A 17,841-nucleotide genomic window follows, 5' to 3' on the forward strand; every position below is an offset into this window, starting at 1 on the left:
TGTTTCCCTTCCACTTGAAGGGAAGAGCATCCATGTCCCTGCTTACAGTCATTTGGTCTAGTGGACAGGACGTCAGACTCTTCTCCAGGATCACCATGTGGTTTTGACCAATGTCTTGGAGGGACTCAGCTGTGCGTGAGAGCACGTCTGTATGTGTGGGGTTACTCCCTGACTGCCTGTGGGATTTGTCTCCCTGTATAGAGGACAGTTCTTCAGAGGCTCAGAGAAAGAAATTTGAACTGAAAAGGATCCATCAAAGAGCTTCTGTGGAGAGCAGGTGAAAGGAGAGCTGTCATATAACAGATAGTCTCTGGTCCTAAGGGAGATGAGGAACTGGTTTAGACAACTTCTCCTTCAGCCAACTAGCTCACCAAAGTTTACATTTCAAAATGCAGCTGCGTTTGTTTTGAAATACATTTCACTGGCATTTCTCTTCTGAATGGTTGTGTATCTCTGTGTGTTTGCACCTGTATTACAAGAACTATCATTTGTATAAAGCTATTGTTCAACTGAGTCCAGGTTTCCATAAAACAATATCTCTGTGAAACTGCACTTTCTTTCCGACAGAGGAGAAGTACACTGTTATTTACCCATATACTGCACGAGACCAGGATGAAATGAACCTGGACAAAGGGGCTGTGGTGGAGGTGATCCAGAAGAACCTGGAGGGCTGGTGGAAAATCAGGTACTGTCCCTACCTCTTGCTCTTCCCTGACACACAGCTGGGGGCTGTGCAAAGCAGAGACCCAATGTGCATGGGATGTACAGTCCGAAGGCAAGTCTAGGGTACTGGGAACGGCAGATTACCAGAACTCGTCTCTCTCCGTCCCGTCAAACCAAGGCTAGGGGACACTCAGGCCTTCAGCCAAGCGTAGCTGTGGTTGAACATCTTTAAAATCCCCCGATTTCCTGTGTGGGGAGGTGGACTGCGTCATGGCATCACATGCCCCAGCAGTGCAAAGGAACCAGTATGAGAGCATTAGTGTTACATTGTGCTGCTGATAGGAAAACCAGCAAGTGTCCCAGAGGCAGGCTGGATCCTCTGGCTGTGTTAGGAGGCTCCTGCAGAGAAGAGCCATTGTCCGGGCCAGGTCTGCTGTGTGCAGGGTGTGCCAAAGACTCCAGGTCATCCTGAGCTGATACTTGTTTTCTGCTGGAAGCTCATTTTCTCTTTTCTGTGGTCTAGCAAATGGCCGGACTTGAGCAGGGTGGGAGCACATGCTGCAGTTTTCTTAACCTTACATTGAACCTGTGGTCTTGGCAGCAGCAAAGCCCCAGAAAAACATCCATTGACTTTTCAAGTGGAGGAGAGCTGCCACAAGAACTCTAAAGGCAATTACAAGCTCAGTAGCCGGTGCCATCTGAGCACAGTGGCTGCAGCCCAGCCAGCGGGGGAGAGTCTCTGACACTGGCACGGGACCCTCCAGCATGGCAGGGAAACTCTGCAGATGTGGTTTTTCAATCGGATCACGGGGCTGGTTTCTCTCCTAAACAGTGCAAATTTAGAGCAAGGAAGGGATCCAGGCTGCTGGCACGCAGGCGGAGGGCTTGTGCTTTCTCCAAAGACCAGGTACATCGATCCTAGCAGCAGCCCTCACGTTTTCCCTTCTGCTTTCCCTGTCAGTGTGTTTTATTCCTGAACCGGTGCCACTGCCGAGGCACAAAGGAAATGGGGCTTTGTGGTGTTCCCAGCCCTTGGTCCACTGGCTGCAGCCAGCTTGCATGGGAGCGTTAGTCATGGCTGGAGCTCTCTAGGTGCCCGTGTGCCACGGAGCATGACACCTGGCAAGCTCTTTTTGCCCAGATCACACGGTACCTTTGGTCAGCATGTGTGTGGAGCTCTGGCTCCAGGTCTGAGGGCTCAACACCACTCGAGTGCAGTGGGTTGCTCCCCCAGGAAGAGCTCGCAGCCCCAGTGCAGCATCAGGGCTCTGCGCAGTGACGCTGCCGTTGTTACCACTGCAGGTACCAGGGCCAAGAAGGCTGGGCCCCTGCCTCCTACCTCAAAAAGGGGAATGGAGAGATGTTCTCACAGAAGCTGGGGTCAGGCTCCTCCGCTCATTCATGTGCCTTGGATCTGGATGGCATCTCCCGGCAGCAGGTCCTGGCAAGCCGAGAGAAGGATGGACTCACTGGCCAAAGGGATGGGAGATTTGACAGTCGTCCCCTGCCCAATGCTGATATCCGACGCAGTAAGTGCTGGTCGGGAAGAGGCTGGTGGTGGCTGGGGGATAAGCACAGCCTTTCCTGCAGGCTTTTGGGTGATGTAATGGGGTGTGAGGGAGGCAGAAGGCTTGCAGGTGCTGTGAGTTCTGCAGCAAGGTGTGGAGGTGGCATTGCACGGGCACAGTGCTGCCCAGGGACCTGCTGAGGATCAGCAATGTGATGGGGATCCCTTCCCAGACTGCAGGTTCAGCTAGAGATGCTCTCCTCTCAGAAGCTGGGGCATTTTAATCCCTCTGCAGGCCAGGTCTTCTGGGTTAGGTCTGCAATAAAAAAGCAGTCTCACATGGTCAAAGTGCAAAAAACAAATGGTGCAAAGATGGTTCCTCTTCTAGTGGGATGTCCTTGAAACCTGAGTGAGCCATGCTACTCAGGGTACCAGGCAGACAGGTTCTTCCTTCAGCTTCCTTGCCCCATGGGTCAGGTTTGGTCTTTGCCTTTCTGTTTTCTCTGCTACTTGCCTTTTGTGAACACACGTGAAACCAAAAGCCAGAAACTCAACAGTATCTGAAATTCTTCCTCCACAGAGTCACCAAAGATGAGGCAGAGACCCCCACCTCGCCGAGATCTCACCATAGTAAGTGCCAGCTGATGTAGGAGACCAGCAGTGGCAAGGGAGTCGGAGAGAAGCACTGGAAGGAGCTCTGGTCACTGCTTATTCTTTGCCTGGGATCTTGCCCCTGTACCGTGGGCTCTGCTCTTGGTCAAGGCTGGAGTACGCACGCTGCCTCCCTGCTGACTTAAGACTCCTGTCTTTGCGTGTGGTCTTTAAATGAACTTTTGGCTAGTCTGTCCTACAAGGCTGAGTTGCCAGTGGGAGGCTGCAGAGTGGCTTCGTCCCTCTGGGGAGGGTGACCCTGCTGTCAGCGAGAGCTCTGGCACTGAGCAGTTTCCTGCTCAGCCTGGAAATGGCTTGCTGGTTCGTGTTGGTGAGGATGCTCCATGGGCACAGCTGATCTCTCTGGCCTGGCTGTGCTGGCTTGTGTCTCTGCAGGCTAGTGGGCTGTGTGGATGTTGTGTCACACCTGCTGTAGAAACACGCTGATGGGTTTTCTTTTTTCTTGTCATAGCCACGTGGTTTGAACCTGCCTAAACCTCCTGTCCCTCCTCAAGTGGAAGAGGAATATTACACCATTGCTGACTTCCAGACCACCATCCCTGACGGCATCAGCTTCCAGGCAGGAATGAAAGTAGAGGTGAGACTGTCATCTTCCCTTCTCCCATCTTCACGTCAGGACAGCACTCCTGACTCCCATTGCCCTGGGACCTGTTTCAGGCAGGAGCTTGCTTTCCAGGCAGGGAGGATACGCTCACCACAGTGTTCTGGGTGGAAACCAGGCATGGTGGGGCATATGATTGCCTCCGTGGACTGTTAACAGCCCAGGGGTCGCCTAGCATGGGAGAGAAACCTGTACGAGCTCATGAGACTTTGGAGTCCATGGTGCTCTTGGTGGCCTCCTGTACCCCAAGCGCATGGGTGCTGTGTTGTCTGAGCTAATGGAAATTAAACCCACATCACAAATCAGGGTAGAGATGGTGGCTTTTTTTTTAGTTAGGCCAGGTGTGAAGTTAAAAGCCCTTCCAGAATTGCTTTCCTGGCACACCCGCTTTGCTGGCAAGATCCCTCTTGCAAATGTTATTTTGCTTTTCCAAATATAAGCTGTGCCTCGCCAAGAGGACTTTTTCTGTATGGCTGCCCCAGTCAGTGCCTCCCAGGTCCCAGCCCCACCTCTGGAGCACGCACAGCTGGCGGTGGCTGCTCCGTGCGGTGTCGCTGCGGGTTGCTCGCTCCAACAGTGCCGCGCAGTGGCCATGGCCAGTACCCGGCATCCCGGTACTCGGCATCCCGGTACTCGGCATCCCGGTACCCGGCCGGCATCCCGGTACCCGGCCGGCATCCCTGTCCTGCCTCTGGGGTGGGACGGTGACAGTGCAGCCACAGCTCCTTGATGTGGCTGTGTTGTTCCTTAGTACCGTGACGCACAGGTCCCCTTCCCTGGCAGAGGTTGTTCCCGTGTTTTCCTCCATTAGGATACAAGTCCTGTCATTACTTTTAGCTTTTGGATGGAGAGGCACTGAGGGCACATGCCACCCTGACATCATTTCAGAGACACCCATCATCCCCATTTGTGCAGAGAGGGCTTCTGCATGGAAGTCTGAGTTTTTCATTCCCCTTGGCAGGTTATTGAGAAGAACCTGAGTGGCTGGTGGTACATTCAGATCGAGGAGAAGGAGGGCTGGGCCCCCGCCACCTTCATCGATAAGTACAAGAAAACCAGCAACGCATCCAGGCCGAATTTCCTGGCTCCACTACCAAACGAAATGGCTCAGCTCCGGCTCAGCGACGCCACAGCTGATGGCAGTGCCAACGACGAAGCAACAGGACCGTGCCGTCCTTTGCCGGAGGCTCCTCCAAACGGCACAGACTGTGGTGGGAAGTGGGCCAAGGACTGGAAGGGGAAGGAGGCTCCTGAGAGCAGGGACCTAGCCTTCACCGGTGGCTATGAGGAGATCTCGGACCGTGACACAGAGGAGAAGCCCAGCCTGCCACCCAGGAAGGAATCCATCATTAAATCGGAAGGCGAGTTACTGGAGAGGCAGAGGCCTCCCCCCAAGCCCCCAGGGATGATTTTGCCCATGATCCCACCTAAGCAGTCAGCAGCCCCAAAGGACAGCAAGAAGCCAGAGCTCAAACCAGAGAAGGGCAAACTCTTCCAGCTGAAAAACGAAATGGGACTGGAATGTGGACATAAGGTGTCGGCCAAGGAGGTGAAGAAGCCAAACCTCCGACCCATTGTCAAGCCAACTAAGCCAAAAGCTGAGCCCATGGAGGACAAGCCTGAGCCCATTGCCCAGAATCTGTTCTTGAAGTCAAGACCTCAAATCAGGCCAAAACCTGCTGCAGCCCCCCGCACTGACCCACCTCCAGCTGACGATAAACTGGACATTTGCAGCCTGCGGAGCAAGCTGAGACCTGCAAAGTGCCCAGAGAAGCCCTCCGAGCAGGACACTGCTTCTGGCGAAAGCTCCATCGGTAACGCCGTGGTCTCTTCGGAGGCTTCTGGAAGGTTTCAGGAGCGACCGAGCATGGAAAGCAAACCCCTGCCCAAGCTGGATGGTCACGCCACAAAAGAGGCACTGCCCAAATCTCCCCCAGGCCCAGCAAACACGCCGGGTGGCAGGGAGCCCCCGCCGCAGCGCCCCGTCGTGCCACCTCGCAGACCACCACCCCCCAAGAAAACAGGGGGTCCTGCCTCTGTCCCAGCGGCAGAGCTGAGGGCCCCGGCACGGGAAGCACCTGAAATCAGGTCATCCCCAGTGCCGGGGAGGCCCATGCTGGTTCCCCCAAAAGCCAAGCCCTTCTTCCCTGCCTCCATCCAAGACGAAGCCAAAGTGAAGAGCAGCGTAAGCCCAAAGGCCATATCCAAGGCAGCGGAGAGAGGGGAAGCCAAGGAGAGGACCTCAGCCCCCATCTCCAGTCCGGACATCACCAGGGAAGCTCTCTATGTGGCAGTGGCAGATTTTGAAGGCGATGAGGAGACCAACAGTTTTAAAGAAGGAACTTTGTTTGAAGTTCGTGAGAAGAACAGCAGTGGCTGGTGGTTTTGCAAGGTCCTGACTGGGGGGCCATGCTGGGAGGGCTGGATCCCTTCCAATTACCTACGAAAGAAGCCATAGCCGCTCCTCTGCTTGCACAGCCAGAGGTTCCCTGGTCTCTCACCTGAGTATTTAATTAGCAGATTAATTTATAGTTTTCTGTGAGGCTGGCTTTAAAAAAAAAAAAAAAAAGAAAAAAGAAAAAAAAAAAAAAGAAAAGATAGTAATTGAGATCCCATGCATCCCAGCTGGTGCCCATTGGCAGCAGTGTGGGGGAAGCGGCTCAGCCTCCCCTCCCCACCCATGTGCTCCCACCCACCCGCCTCCCCAGGTCCCCGTCCCCCACCCTGAGCACTTTGCTCCTGTGGCCGTACGGGCAGCCCAGCCATGCAGCCAGAGCTGCTCTGGCCAAGCTTTGTGGCACAGGACAGCTACCGTGGTTCTCCGTGCTGGGGAGATGGACCTTGATAGCCATTATTGCCACCTGTATGGAGGATTAAAAAGAAATACCGCAGTAGCCAGGGAAGTGACGAGTGGCATGGTACTAATGAAGGAAATCTGGCTGCAGGAAAGGATTTGCCTTTGCCTGAGGCCCAGGGTCACTGTCAAGTGTTGTAGGTGACATTGCTGACTCCAGGGGTGTAGCAGAGGCATAGGGAATGTGGCCAAAAGAAGGAATGATTGCTGAGAGCGGGGTCCCTGTAGCTCTGTGCGCATGTGCAGGCACAGGCATTGCGCTCCAGTTAAGGGCGATCCTTGCTCCCCACCATGCATGCCGCGGGACTGCCCCTTGGTCCTTCCCTGTTCTACAAAGACAAGTGTTAACTTCAGAATCCTCCTGGTGGAAAAAAAAAAAATACGGAAAAAGAGATACATACACACATATATATAACAGGTCCTCTCTGTGCTGATCCAGGATGCTATGCAGGCTTCTCCCTCGCAGTATTGCAACCAAACAAGAGGTGTTTTGCTTCGGTAGCTGAAGAATACTATGCAAGGCACAGAGGACCAAAATGACCCCCAAAGCCCTGGAAAGAATGCTTTGCTTTCCTTCCCACACAGACTGCCCTGCCTGTTGGACTAATAGGGGACCACCCGTCCCTGTGACCCACTGAGCTTCCCCAGGCTGGCGGGCAGCAGCCAGGAGGTGGGTCCTTCAGTAGGTGCTGATATTATCAAGTGCAATCCAGAATGTGGGAGTTCAGCTCCTCATCACAACCAGTTGTGAGGCATGTCTGGTGCTCAGGGGCTCCCTGCCTTCTTCGTCACCCCATCTGCCTGTCTTCCTGGTACTTTCATTTCATCCTGCCTGGTGGGCTGTTTGGGGGCCTTCAGATCAAGCAGAGCCTGGGGTTTTTCCGTGCTGACATTCCTGCCTGCCAAACCTAATCTTGCCTACGGTGTTTCTTATCCAAGCAGGAGGATGAATGTGGATGAGCTGTCATTCCCCAGTGCTGCTTTCTTCCCTTCTATACTTGACTGCTTGCAGATTCAGGGCCACGTTTCTCTCTCCAGAAGAGTTTAAATCCAGCACTTCTGTGGGTTTCTTGTTGACCAAGCCCCGTTGCCCTTTCTAGTCTTAATTGCAAGTGCAAGTGCTGCAGCCACAGCTCCGCAGCCACATTGTTTTGCTGCTGAAAACTAGTATAGTTTTCCCTCTAATTTGGGGCTGGCAGAATTGAAGGAGTGTTCTCCACTCCCCCCAGATGCTCGCTTCCCTCTGTGTCCCATGTCTTCTACTGTGGAAACGTGGAATTGAAGATCTCTCTTGTCTGTAAACAGAATGAAAATGGTGGTGCTTCAGGCCAGGGTCGTTCTGGGAGGGTGATGGGGCAGTTTGTCCCAGCCCTGGTTTGATCTGATAGAGAAGTCCTGAGCACCCCACTCCAGCCTCATATCCAGAAGCCCCAAGGTTCATTTTTAGCCATGGGAATTCATGCACCCCAGTCTCTGGCTGATTCCTCACCCTCCCACCTACGGTTTTCTCTGGTGGCACATCAGCCTCTGATCAGGCTGACTCACCTGGGCTGGCAATAAGCAATACTTCTGCCACACACTCCAGTAACAAAGCTCCTTGTGTGGCACATTGCAAGGTGTTGATGTGCTCCCGGGAGAGCTGCAGGGTGGGCTGGGGGAACAATGCTGCCTTGTCTTTGTGTATCTCTTGCTCCAGTAAATCCCTTTTTCTTTGGAAAGGAATGGGGACAGGATGAGTTAAGCCAGAGCTGCCCAGCAGCCAAATCCAACCCTCTCTATATCTGGGGAGGGGGCTGGCCCTGTGTCCCCCATCCACTGGCAGTTTCGCACAGCAGGTGGAAGGGCTGTGTGACCTTTCCCCATGGCACTGTGTCCTGCTCTCACTTTGCTGAATGGCCTTTTGATCTCAGAAGTCTCTCTCCTTTCTCTGTCGCAGAGACCTCGCTGCCCCTGGCTTTCCTCAGAGGGGACAGCGCTATTTCTGTGGCCTCTGTGCTAAATGAGGGCTATTTCTGCTTTCCTCCCAGACTGAACCTCAGAACTGGTAGTGCTTCGTTTTGCTGACACAAGTACTGTATTTGACGCATTGAGCGTGTGACAGGATCACTCCCTTGTTCCCAAAGAGCTTCCAAGAAGGTAGGGTGAGTGCCCAAGTTGGGGGTGGGGTGGTGGTGTCACCCTCATTAGGATGCCGACCCCTGCAGCCTTACCCCTTCCTACAACACTTCTGTCTGCAAAGGGACCGCGGGCTGGGCAGTGGCTCCTGTCGGGAAGATGCTGAGAGCCATTTGGGCTGGCAGGGCTTTGTCCCCCGCATCTGACGTGTCCGCCTGGTTCAGCAGCTGCTCATGCCCTCTGCCAGGCTGCACCTCTTCTCTGTACCTCGCACGTTCAACGCGGCTGAGATCCCCGACTACCTCGTGAGGTGGAGGAGGGCAGCCGGGAGGCTTGGTACCCTGAGCTTGCCCAGAGGCACATCACCCCATCAGCCAGACCAGCCTCCCACCTCGCCCATCACTAGTGCAGCCCTGAGGCTGGGGCTTGCAGCAAGGGGAGGGGGAGCATCGCCATGGCTTGGGGGAGAAGAGCCGGGTGTCGGGGAGGTCCTGCGGCTCGGCACATCCCTGGCAGGCTGGAGGCACCCACTGTGCCCTGCTCCTTCTCGCAGGCTCTCTAAGCCCATCTGTTTGTCCGTGTCTCACTATATTATGTAAGTGTGTATAAATCTACATTACTGGGGGGGTGGGGGGTGGGAAGGGTGGTCAGCGGAAGATAGATGTAGCTGTGTAAATGCCGTATCTATACTTTCACCATTAGGGGGTGGATTATTTTTTTTTTTAATTATTATTATTTGGTGGGGTTTTGTTTTCTTTTTTTTAAGAAATAAAAAGAAACTGCTTGACTGGTTTCAAGCACCCTTGTGAACCCATGTCTGGCTGATGTATGTCTGGGGTGCTGCTCTCCTGCCTGGTACGATGGCAGCTCTGCCCAGGGGTCTGACACACGCTGCTGGTCACTGCAGCATGGAACCAGCAAGGAGCCCTGACCCGCTGAGCTGCACTCCCTCGTGCTGTGGAGGAGCTATCCTCAGGTGAGTGAAACGTTTCTCTGGCCTTGGGCACTTTTGTCTGCTGGGAGGTGAACAGGGTGGTGCAGTGTTGCCTGGCTTGCAGCAAGGGCTGCTGGCTGCAGCATCCCCTGCAACAGGGCTGGGGCAAGTCACGAGGCTCAGACTTTTGACTTAGGGTTCCTGGCCACGAATAGCCCTGCTCCTCCATTGCTGCTGTGCCCCAGTTTGTCTCTTGAGTACCCCACACTGGACACACTGGAGGAGCAGAGTCCAAGTCAGGGCATGTGCGTAGTGACTCTGCACTGTTTGGGCATGGGGTGGGGGGTCCTGTGCCGCTGTGGCTGGGGGTGCTGCTGCTCAATGAATGCTCCCCATGTGGGAGTGTTGCTGTTGCCACCCAGCAGCAGGTGAGTGCGTAACCTGGAGAATTGCACCAGTCTGGCCATGCAGGGCCCGTCCCATCTCCGGCAGCTCCTTGCAGCCAGCATGGTGCCATGCCCTGCCCTCGTGGGCACGCTGCTCCTGGCACTGAGCAATGCCGGCTGCTGCCCAAATCACCAGCACTTGTGTGGCCGTGCCACGGCCGGAGCTGGCAGAGCACTAACGGGTTGGGCTTTGGCCATGGGAGGCTCCGTTTGGGCTGGTACGTGCAGGATGGCACCCAGGCTGGCAGAGGGGAGGAGAGCAGCAGGGGGGCTGTGAGCGCAGGTCGTGGGTGCAGGCAGTGGTCCTCCAGGCTCTCCCCAGGGCTTGGGCTGGCAGCGGCTGGAGCAGGTCACCACCCCAGCGTTGAGTAAGCGTGGTGCAAAGTTGCTCTGTGGCCTGACGCTGGCAGCATTAGTCTGTTGGCAGCTGACAAAGGATCAGCTCTCTGGATAAAGTGGGGCAGCAGAGTTTATAAAAAGGCATTTTGGCATAAATAGCCGCTGTTGGGCTCTTTCTCCACCTGTGGCTTGTGAGGGTTTTACTTAACTATATAGGGCTGTGGTCTTGCCAGGGCAGAGTTATGAATGAGCTCTTCCACTCGCCTTCAAACCACATCTGAGGCTGCTTGACGGGCGATTGGCTTCAGCAGGCCACACTTCAGGATGTAAGAGAAGCCTTCTGTTGGCCTCTCATGAAATACAGGCCCAGGAATTGCTGCAAAACAAAGAAAGCAACACACACAAAGAAAAAAAAAGGAAAAAGAAAACAGAAAAAGCTCTCCTGCCTGTCTGCATCCCAGCCGGCACGGTCCCCAGGCTGCCATGGGAGCGGGACCAGGCTGGCAGCTGCCTTGCTTTAGCCTGGTGCAGGTTAGACAAGGAATTTGGGGCACTTGGAGAGGGCATGTGCCACAGGACACCCCTGCCTCCGTAGCCCTAAAATACACCCTGCTTTTACTGCAGTGGATGGCCACACTTTCAAGCATTGGCAGGTTAAATGAGCCAGGACCCCCCCCTGCCCTGCCCATCAAGGGACGGAGCAGCCACTGTGCGGTGACCTCCCAAAAGCAATGCGAAGCTCATGCAAGGTACTCAAAGTACCTAATCTTTTTTTGAAGCAGAGGTACCTGAGGGGAACAGAGGTGCCCTGACTCTGTGTTAGTATTGCCACGCTTTGGAATTAATGGATTTGCTCACTCTCCAGGTCAAATGCTTTTAAACACCCAGAAGCACTCTTTACAAGCCAAGGTTTTATTTGTTTCATAAACAAGTAAAATTATATTAATGTAAAACAGGTAAATGGACAAAAGTAAAACACACAGCACTGAACACAACACTATAGAGCACTGACAGGTAGAAGTGCAGTTCCCTCCCTCGTGCGATGCCCTCCCCCCTCCCCGCCCCGGTCCCCCAGATGATTTGCTTGAAAAGCCTAATACAGAGGTCCAAAATCTGATTCAGCTTAAACATGATGTACAGGTCACAGTATTGAATCATAAAGGTAACGATAAGAGAATAACTGTCTTGGAAAGGGGGAAGGTAAAAAGAGCTCCCCCATCTCTTCTTTTTTTTTTTTTTTTTTTCTTTCTTGCTTCCTCTTTTTCAATTGTTAAACAAATACGTTAGGAGGAGAGGGGGGCAAATCCATGGAAATAAACACTTTTCACTCCTATATATATATATATTTAAAAAAAAGCAAGATTCTCCGTGAACACAAAATTCTATAAAACTACCATTGATCTGTGTTGGTTTCTCCCCCTGGTTGATTTTTTTTTCTTTTTAAAAGTTGCTTTAAAAAGGATAAAAAGTGCACAGACACCCTTATAAGGCACAAACAGATCTTCTGTACAAATCATATATCATTGGACTGTTTAAAAAAAATAGCAATACGAGTACTAACAATTAAATCTGTAAGAGGCTACCTTTTCCTGGAAATCTTTTTTTTTTTTTTTAAGAGGCCTATTTTGGAAAATTCCCATTGCTATCAGATAAGCAGGGTGACATGTCCACTGCTCTCACATCCTGCTCACTGCACGGCTGGCTCCGGACCCTGACTGAGCTGGTTCCCTTGCTGGCCCTGCTGGATGCTGCCCTTCTAGAAACCAGTCTCGGCTGCTACAGCAAAAAGTCAGCTTCTGGCTGCAGTGTCCTGATCAGCTTGGACACAGCTGGGGTGGATTTGGTATTTCTCCTTGCTGACTTAAAAAAAAAAACAAAACACAAAAACCCCACCACACCACCCCAGGCATGCAACTAGCCCCACTCATTGAGGACCTGAGGTGTCAGCAGAGCAAATGGGCTCTGCTCTGGCACAACACACATAGCTGTGTGCAGCCACTGAAACAGACCAGGCACCCCTGAAAGTGGGACAACAGCCCCAGGGATGGCCACTGGCATTCGCTAGCCCAGACCTGACTCAAGCTAGCATCACTCACTGTGGATTCAGACAACTTCCTTGAATTCCTCATCACGCAAAGGCTTCCCACTGCAGCCCGTTCACCAGGCAGGTGCTAACCCACCTGGTCTTTCATCCCATGCTCACTTACCTAGCCGTCACTGTGCTCTTAGTGCAGTGCCCACTGACTGCAGCCAGACCCTGATCTGAAAAACAGGGGACTGGGAAGGTCCCTACAAAGGCAGGTCTGCAGTCCCCGGTCAGAGGGCAGCCTGGAGGTCCAGGCAAGGCTCCAGCTGCTGGAAAGCTGCCCTCGCCGCCTCCTTTTGCAAAGGTGTAAGTGAACTCGTGCTGCAGTCACGGTGCTGGTGGCTCTGCTGAGGGCTGAACATGCTCAGCGGTGGCACAGCCAGTGGCATGAGCCGAGTTTCCAAAAAGGGCTCTGCAAAGCTGGCAGGCTCTCGTGATGATACAGCAGGGCAAAGGGTGAGAGATCTCACTCTACAGCAGCCTCTCATTTATACACTTAATTAAAATGTTAATTAGCTCTTCAAGGAGAAAAAAAAAAGGTTTTCTCCACACCCCATGAGCTGGCAGCCACAGCCTGCTGCGCTGTGGGAGGAAGATGAGCTGCTCCCCGGAGTGTGCTCTCCCTGATGGCAGAGCGGGCGAGGGGGCTGAGTGCCGGTCAGCAACCAAGCGCAGCACTGCTGGCACCGCTGAACCCACCGCCCGGGCAGCAGCGCCGTGAGGGGCAGCAGCACATCCACAGCTACCGGCACCTCGGAGGAGAGAGTGAATGGGGAGGCAAGGTAACAGACACCAAAGATGTCAGGCTGCCCCTCTGTGCCCAGAGGCCCTGAAATGTACAGGGGTGGCTGTTCTTTTTTGGACTAAAATGCAGTAATTGCAATTTCTGAAGAAAGCCATTCTTATGCACTTGGTGGCACGTGGTCACTGAGCTAGAATGACAGCAGCCCCTCTCTCATCCTTCCATTTGCATCCTCTCTCTTCCCCTCTCTTTGACCTGGACCAGCCGGAAACCAGCCAAGCTGAGGTTGAAGGACTGCACAAGAACCATGCAAGTGGGCAGAGGGTAGAGAATAGAGCACAGCTCCTGCAGGAGCAGGGAGGAGGACACAGAGCTCCTCACACGAGCCCCAATGCTGCATGCTCAGATGCTGCCCAGCCTACCCCCGTTGCCAGTCCTTGTAGCTGGAATATCACAGCTGAAACCCATTTACCTTTTAAGTCCCAGCACCTGATAATAACCCCAGAGCCTTTTTCTTTCCTCCTCCCAAGGAAAGCCAAGTAAGATAGATCCCTGTTCATCTCAACAAGTTCTCATCTACTGTTGGGACCCAGTGTCTGGGCAGCCGGGAGCCGTGCTGGGAAACCTGCAAAGGCAGGAGAAAGAACAGGTAAAAGCAGCACATACGCAGTCCCCAGAAAAAAAGTGAGTCTGCTGGGACTAAGTCAGAAATTAATTTCTCACCACAGGCTCCAAAAAGTCCCTGTGATGGGGCAGGAGGAAGGCTGAGCCCTGCTGCAGCGCTGGCTGCAGGAGAAGGGCTGGGGGAGCTGAGCCAGGCGGACGGTGCGAGACGGCAGCGATGCTGCCTGTGAAGAGGAGCAGAGCAAAATGCAGGCACGTGTGCCGGGAGGTGGAAAACACCGTCATTGCAGACGGCAGTAGCCCCTCGCTTTTTTCTAAGCCAGGATTGCAGCGTGCCCATCCAAATGGCCCCCTCATCCATAGGCTGCAATGTATGGCTTCAGCAGCCAGGCACACGGGCAGTGCCTTGGCAGCCCATCGCCGCTGCCCACTGCTCCATCTGCAGAGAGCAGCAGTAGCTGGGTTGGCTGGGGCTCTCGGTGGGCTCATGCTCCTCACTGCTAGCCTGTGGCTGCTCCCCAGGTCTCAGCTCCTTGGCCAAAAGTCCCTGTTCTGCCACAGAAAGCAAAAGCTGCTTTATCTAAGTCAGACCAGCTTCTCCGTATGCCCCAGAAGCCTGTTCAGGGGGGCAAAACCCAAACAAGTGAGAATCTGGCTGTGCTACTATTTTGGCCTTAGCTAGTTCCCCTCACACAGGTGAACATGACGTGTCCAGATCAGTTTTGTCTACTTTGAACCCTCCCACTGGGTCTCGTCCTAATTTTGATCCACCACAGCGCAAGCACCCGGCAGCAGCCCAGAGCTGTTGGGGTTTCGGGGTCAGGAAGCCCAGTGGCACCTGGCACTGACCAAGTGGCCACCTCTCCTTCCTGACCTGTACCACAGCAAGCCTCCTCCAGAGGAGGAGGAAAAAAAAGAGCCTTTGCACGGGAAATTTCTCATTTGCAGGGGGGTCAGGTCCAGACCATGATTCCCCAGATTTGCCCATGGGCACACAGCCTGGCCAGCACGGCAGCCGTGCCTTTGGGCCCCACATGATCCTCAGCTCAATTTTATCCCTGAATTGCGCCCTACCAGTCAAATAAGGAAACACAGATAACGAGCCACTTGATAACAACTGACCAGCACAATAACCCATAAGCAGGGACGGAAAGGCATGGTTACTGCTAGCGGCGTTCCCCCTTCCTACAGCCCGAGCCGGGCACTAAGGGCGGTATATTTTAATAACATCTTTGATGACCCGTCGGCAGATCGGGCAGCAGGCATTGAGCTGCTTCTTCAGCTTAAGACCGCAGGTGTTGCAGAGGCACATGTGTCCGCAGGTGTAGATCACCGTGTCCACCTCGCTGTCAAAGCAAACGGTGCATTCCCCGTTCTTGCTGCTTGATGGCTCCGGAGCGGGGAAGATGGGAGAGATGGGGGGGCTCAGGGGGGAGCTGGGAGCAGTCACTGCAAGAGGAGGAAGGAGTGAGATTGTTTGGTCACCAGGATGGTGCAGACCTGACACTGTACAACATACACACACTCAAGTCAATTTTTAAGGCTCTTCCTTCCCTAGTCATCGCCCGTTTCATATGGCCAAACCAACCCCAGCCCATTCCAACTGGTAGCACAGGTACAGCGCCGGGCAGAGCCTGCCACCCCTTCGCTACAGATGGGGCGAGCACGGCTCACCTGGGCTTCCCCCAAGCAGGGCTGTGATTTCGCACACCCATTTCACAGTGTGGGCGTGCAGAGCCCCGCTCCCCCTGAAGAAGCCGTGCCCCACGCAGGGTGCTCCTGCGCCTCGCCAGGTGTGCCGGCTGGCTGCAGCACTGCACAACGGCAGCGCGTTCCGGAGATTGCACCGGGCAGGGTACTCAGGGCTGTCTGCCCGAGATCCAAACACCAGCACGTGAACGGTTACGTGGGCATCCCTGTGGCAGCGGAGCCCTGGCAGAGCAGAAAGCAGTGGTCTGGGTGGTGTAAGACCCCCCAGACACGATACTGCGGCCCCTGCTATTGCAGCACTGCTGCTGCAGCAAGGGCAACGCTGCAGGGACCACTTGCATTAGACAGACTGACAAAGTGGGAAGCAACACGCAGCCTTTCTTCAGGCCATGAAAGTCTTCATGTTTTCTTCCAATTATATCTGTTGGCCGAGCAGGAGATGCAACATCCCCCCCCTAAGGTTGCCCTGCTGCCTTGTGTAGCCCCAGCACCACCTGTCAGCCTGGACTGCTGTCTCGGTGCAGGGGGCACAAGGGTGCCCAGGGCCAGGCGCTCCTTACCCAGCGATGACTCCGAAGCAGACGACGACCTGTTGACGCTGAAAGCCATGTCTGAATCGCTGTCGTACTGCGAGCCGCCGGGGGATCCTGAGGGAGAGACGGTCACTGGGCTGGACTGCACAGTGCCTGCAAACAGAGGAGAGAGCTGAGCCCGCTGCGGGGCCGATGGGCACCCAAACCCCAGCTAAATGCGCCTCTGCCCGGTGAGTTGCTCCCACCCGCCGTGCGTGGGGTGCTTTAGGGTAAAGTCCAGCTGCAAAGCGCTGTCCCTTGGTCACGATACACGTGCAGGATTTCGGATGTGACCTTCAGAGCCTGGACCTCACTACACCATTGTAAAACATCTGTTCGGTGCTTCAGCGAGGCAAGCACCAGGGTATCTAACAGCCATCATTTGGGATGGAAAGTCACTTCCCTGTGGTCCCAGTCTCTCCAGCAGTAGCAGCAGCCTCAAGTTACCACTGTCTCACTGCAAGACCAGGGGCAGCTGGGAAAGGGTGTTGCTTTAAATGAGAAACACCTGCCACAGAAAGTCATCAGCATTTGCTTTGCTGACAGAACCCTTAACAAGAGGAAGGGAGAAGCACTGTAACTGGTCACCAGCCATAGATCAGAAGTGGTACCAGATACCCGAGCTGTGGCAATGCTTGGGGAGCAACTACTGGCCCATCAGCAACACCTGTGCTTAAACCAGAGCTGTGCTCACAAAAATCATCCCCCTTACCAAGGCAGGAGGTTAATACCTGTTGGCCGGAACAGTGGGTTTATAAAGAATCCCTTTTTCAAGCAAACCCTCTGAAAACTAGCTGTCCCCCTCCCCCAGCCACCTCTGCCTCCCTGCCTGCTGCTTATTTTATCTCATCCTTTTCTGGGGAACTTATATAGGTTCCATGTGAACAGCTACTATGTCTCACTAACTCTTGTTTGCAAACACAAGGTGAGGTCAGGAGCTGCTCCCTCACATCAGTGACCACCTGCTAAAGCAACACTGTGAATGCAAACCCATAGCTCCCATTCTGGCCCAGGACACTCCACCAGCCAGGTGTTCCCCATTATCATTTCTCTTGGCTGCACTTACCCAGTATTTTGAGCTGGTTGATCACACCATGGATTGTAAAAAACACCCAGAGAGACTGTGAGGTGTCCACACACATTAGCATTCCTCGGCTGGCTCCATTCACCCCGTGGTGCACCTCTCCGTTCGGCAAGACCATGAAACTGAGAATGTCACCGCTGTTGAGGACCGGGAACGCTCGGTAAACCACCCAGTACTCCTTGCGGTCCAAGAGAAAGTCTGGATCTGCCGGGAGCTCATTTGTCCGTAAAGTACTCGGATCACAAGAAGTGATGCCAAATGAAAGGGCCCCGTAGTATGGCAACCCAAGATGTCCTACTTCCACAAAGAGGCTTTCACCAATGTGCAAAGGCCGGTCAGAAAACACCAAAGTCCTATTGCTTTCCTGCCAGTTGGTGCATGCAACCATCCGGTCCTGAGAAAAGGTGATGTCAGGTCCACGGGTGGGGTGGAACCGCAGGTCGGTGTCCAGGAAGGCTGGGACCCCCTGGGCATGCTGCCGTCGGTTTGGGCAACAGGGGATGATGTGGTTGTCTGTCACAAGTCCTGGTACCCGACTTAGGTTTAGGTTTGCAATTTTGGCCACCACTTGGTTATTTTCCAGTTCGTTGTTATTGAAGTTGGCTGAATCATGGTTGCTCTGTGGAAGGCAAGTGCTGAGGCGGGCGGTGCTGAGACGGGCAGTGGTCATGGTCTCTGCAAACATGCTATCTGTGAGATAAACCCAGTGATAAGGGACATTAGAGTCAAGACACAATTGCCTACTTTTACGGTTACAATTGTTATTATTTCAGCCTACAGATTATCTGAATTCTGTTCCTCTGAATGGAAAAACAATGGGAAAATTAGTCAGAGGTCAACCACTAATGAACAGCCAGCGGTGGATTGTCACATGTGGACCAGGCAGAAATAG

The 17,841-nt window shown here is 53.8% G+C and overlaps 2 protein-coding genes across 4 annotated transcripts in view; one reads left to right on the forward strand and one right to left on the reverse strand.

Annotated features, from left to right (window-relative positions):
* SH3PXD2B (SH3 and PX domains 2B) overlaps positions 1–9,222 on the forward strand; it is a 78,056-nt gene extending 68,834 nt beyond the window's left edge. For both annotated transcript variants that reach the window (XM_056349179.1, XM_056349180.1), the window contains 5 exons: positions 568–685; positions 1,966–2,192; positions 2,751–2,800; positions 3,294–3,419; positions 4,405–9,222. In XM_056349179.1, the coding sequence (XP_056205154.1) occupies positions 568–685; positions 1,966–2,192; positions 2,751–2,800; positions 3,294–3,419; positions 4,405–5,901 (2,018 nt within the window). In that variant the 3' untranslated portion in view covers positions 5,902–9,222. The remainder of the gene's footprint in view (positions 1–567; positions 686–1,965; positions 2,193–2,750; positions 2,801–3,293; positions 3,420–4,404) is intronic.
* Positions 9,223–11,027: 1,805 nt separating this feature from the next.
* Positions 11,028–17,841, reverse strand: part of NEURL1B (neuralized E3 ubiquitin protein ligase 1B) — a 146,015-nt gene continuing 139,201 nt past the window's right edge. For both annotated transcript variants that reach the window (XM_056350073.1, XM_056350074.1), the window contains exons 3-5: positions 16,932–17,639; positions 15,854–15,979; positions 11,028–15,032 (exon numbers count right to left, since the gene is read on the reverse strand). In XM_056350073.1, coding sequence (XP_056206048.1) covers positions 14,788–15,032; positions 15,854–15,979; positions 16,932–17,639 — 1,079 coding nt within the window. In that variant the 3' untranslated portion in view covers positions 11,028–14,787. The remainder of the gene's footprint in view (positions 15,033–15,853; positions 15,980–16,931; positions 17,640–17,841) is intronic.

The sequence above is a fragment of the Falco biarmicus genome, chromosome 8, assembly GCF_023638135.1.
Source record: "Falco biarmicus isolate bFalBia1 chromosome 8, bFalBia1.pri, whole genome shotgun sequence".
NCBI classification, from domain to species: domain Eukaryota; kingdom Metazoa; phylum Chordata; class Aves; order Falconiformes; family Falconidae; genus Falco; species Falco biarmicus.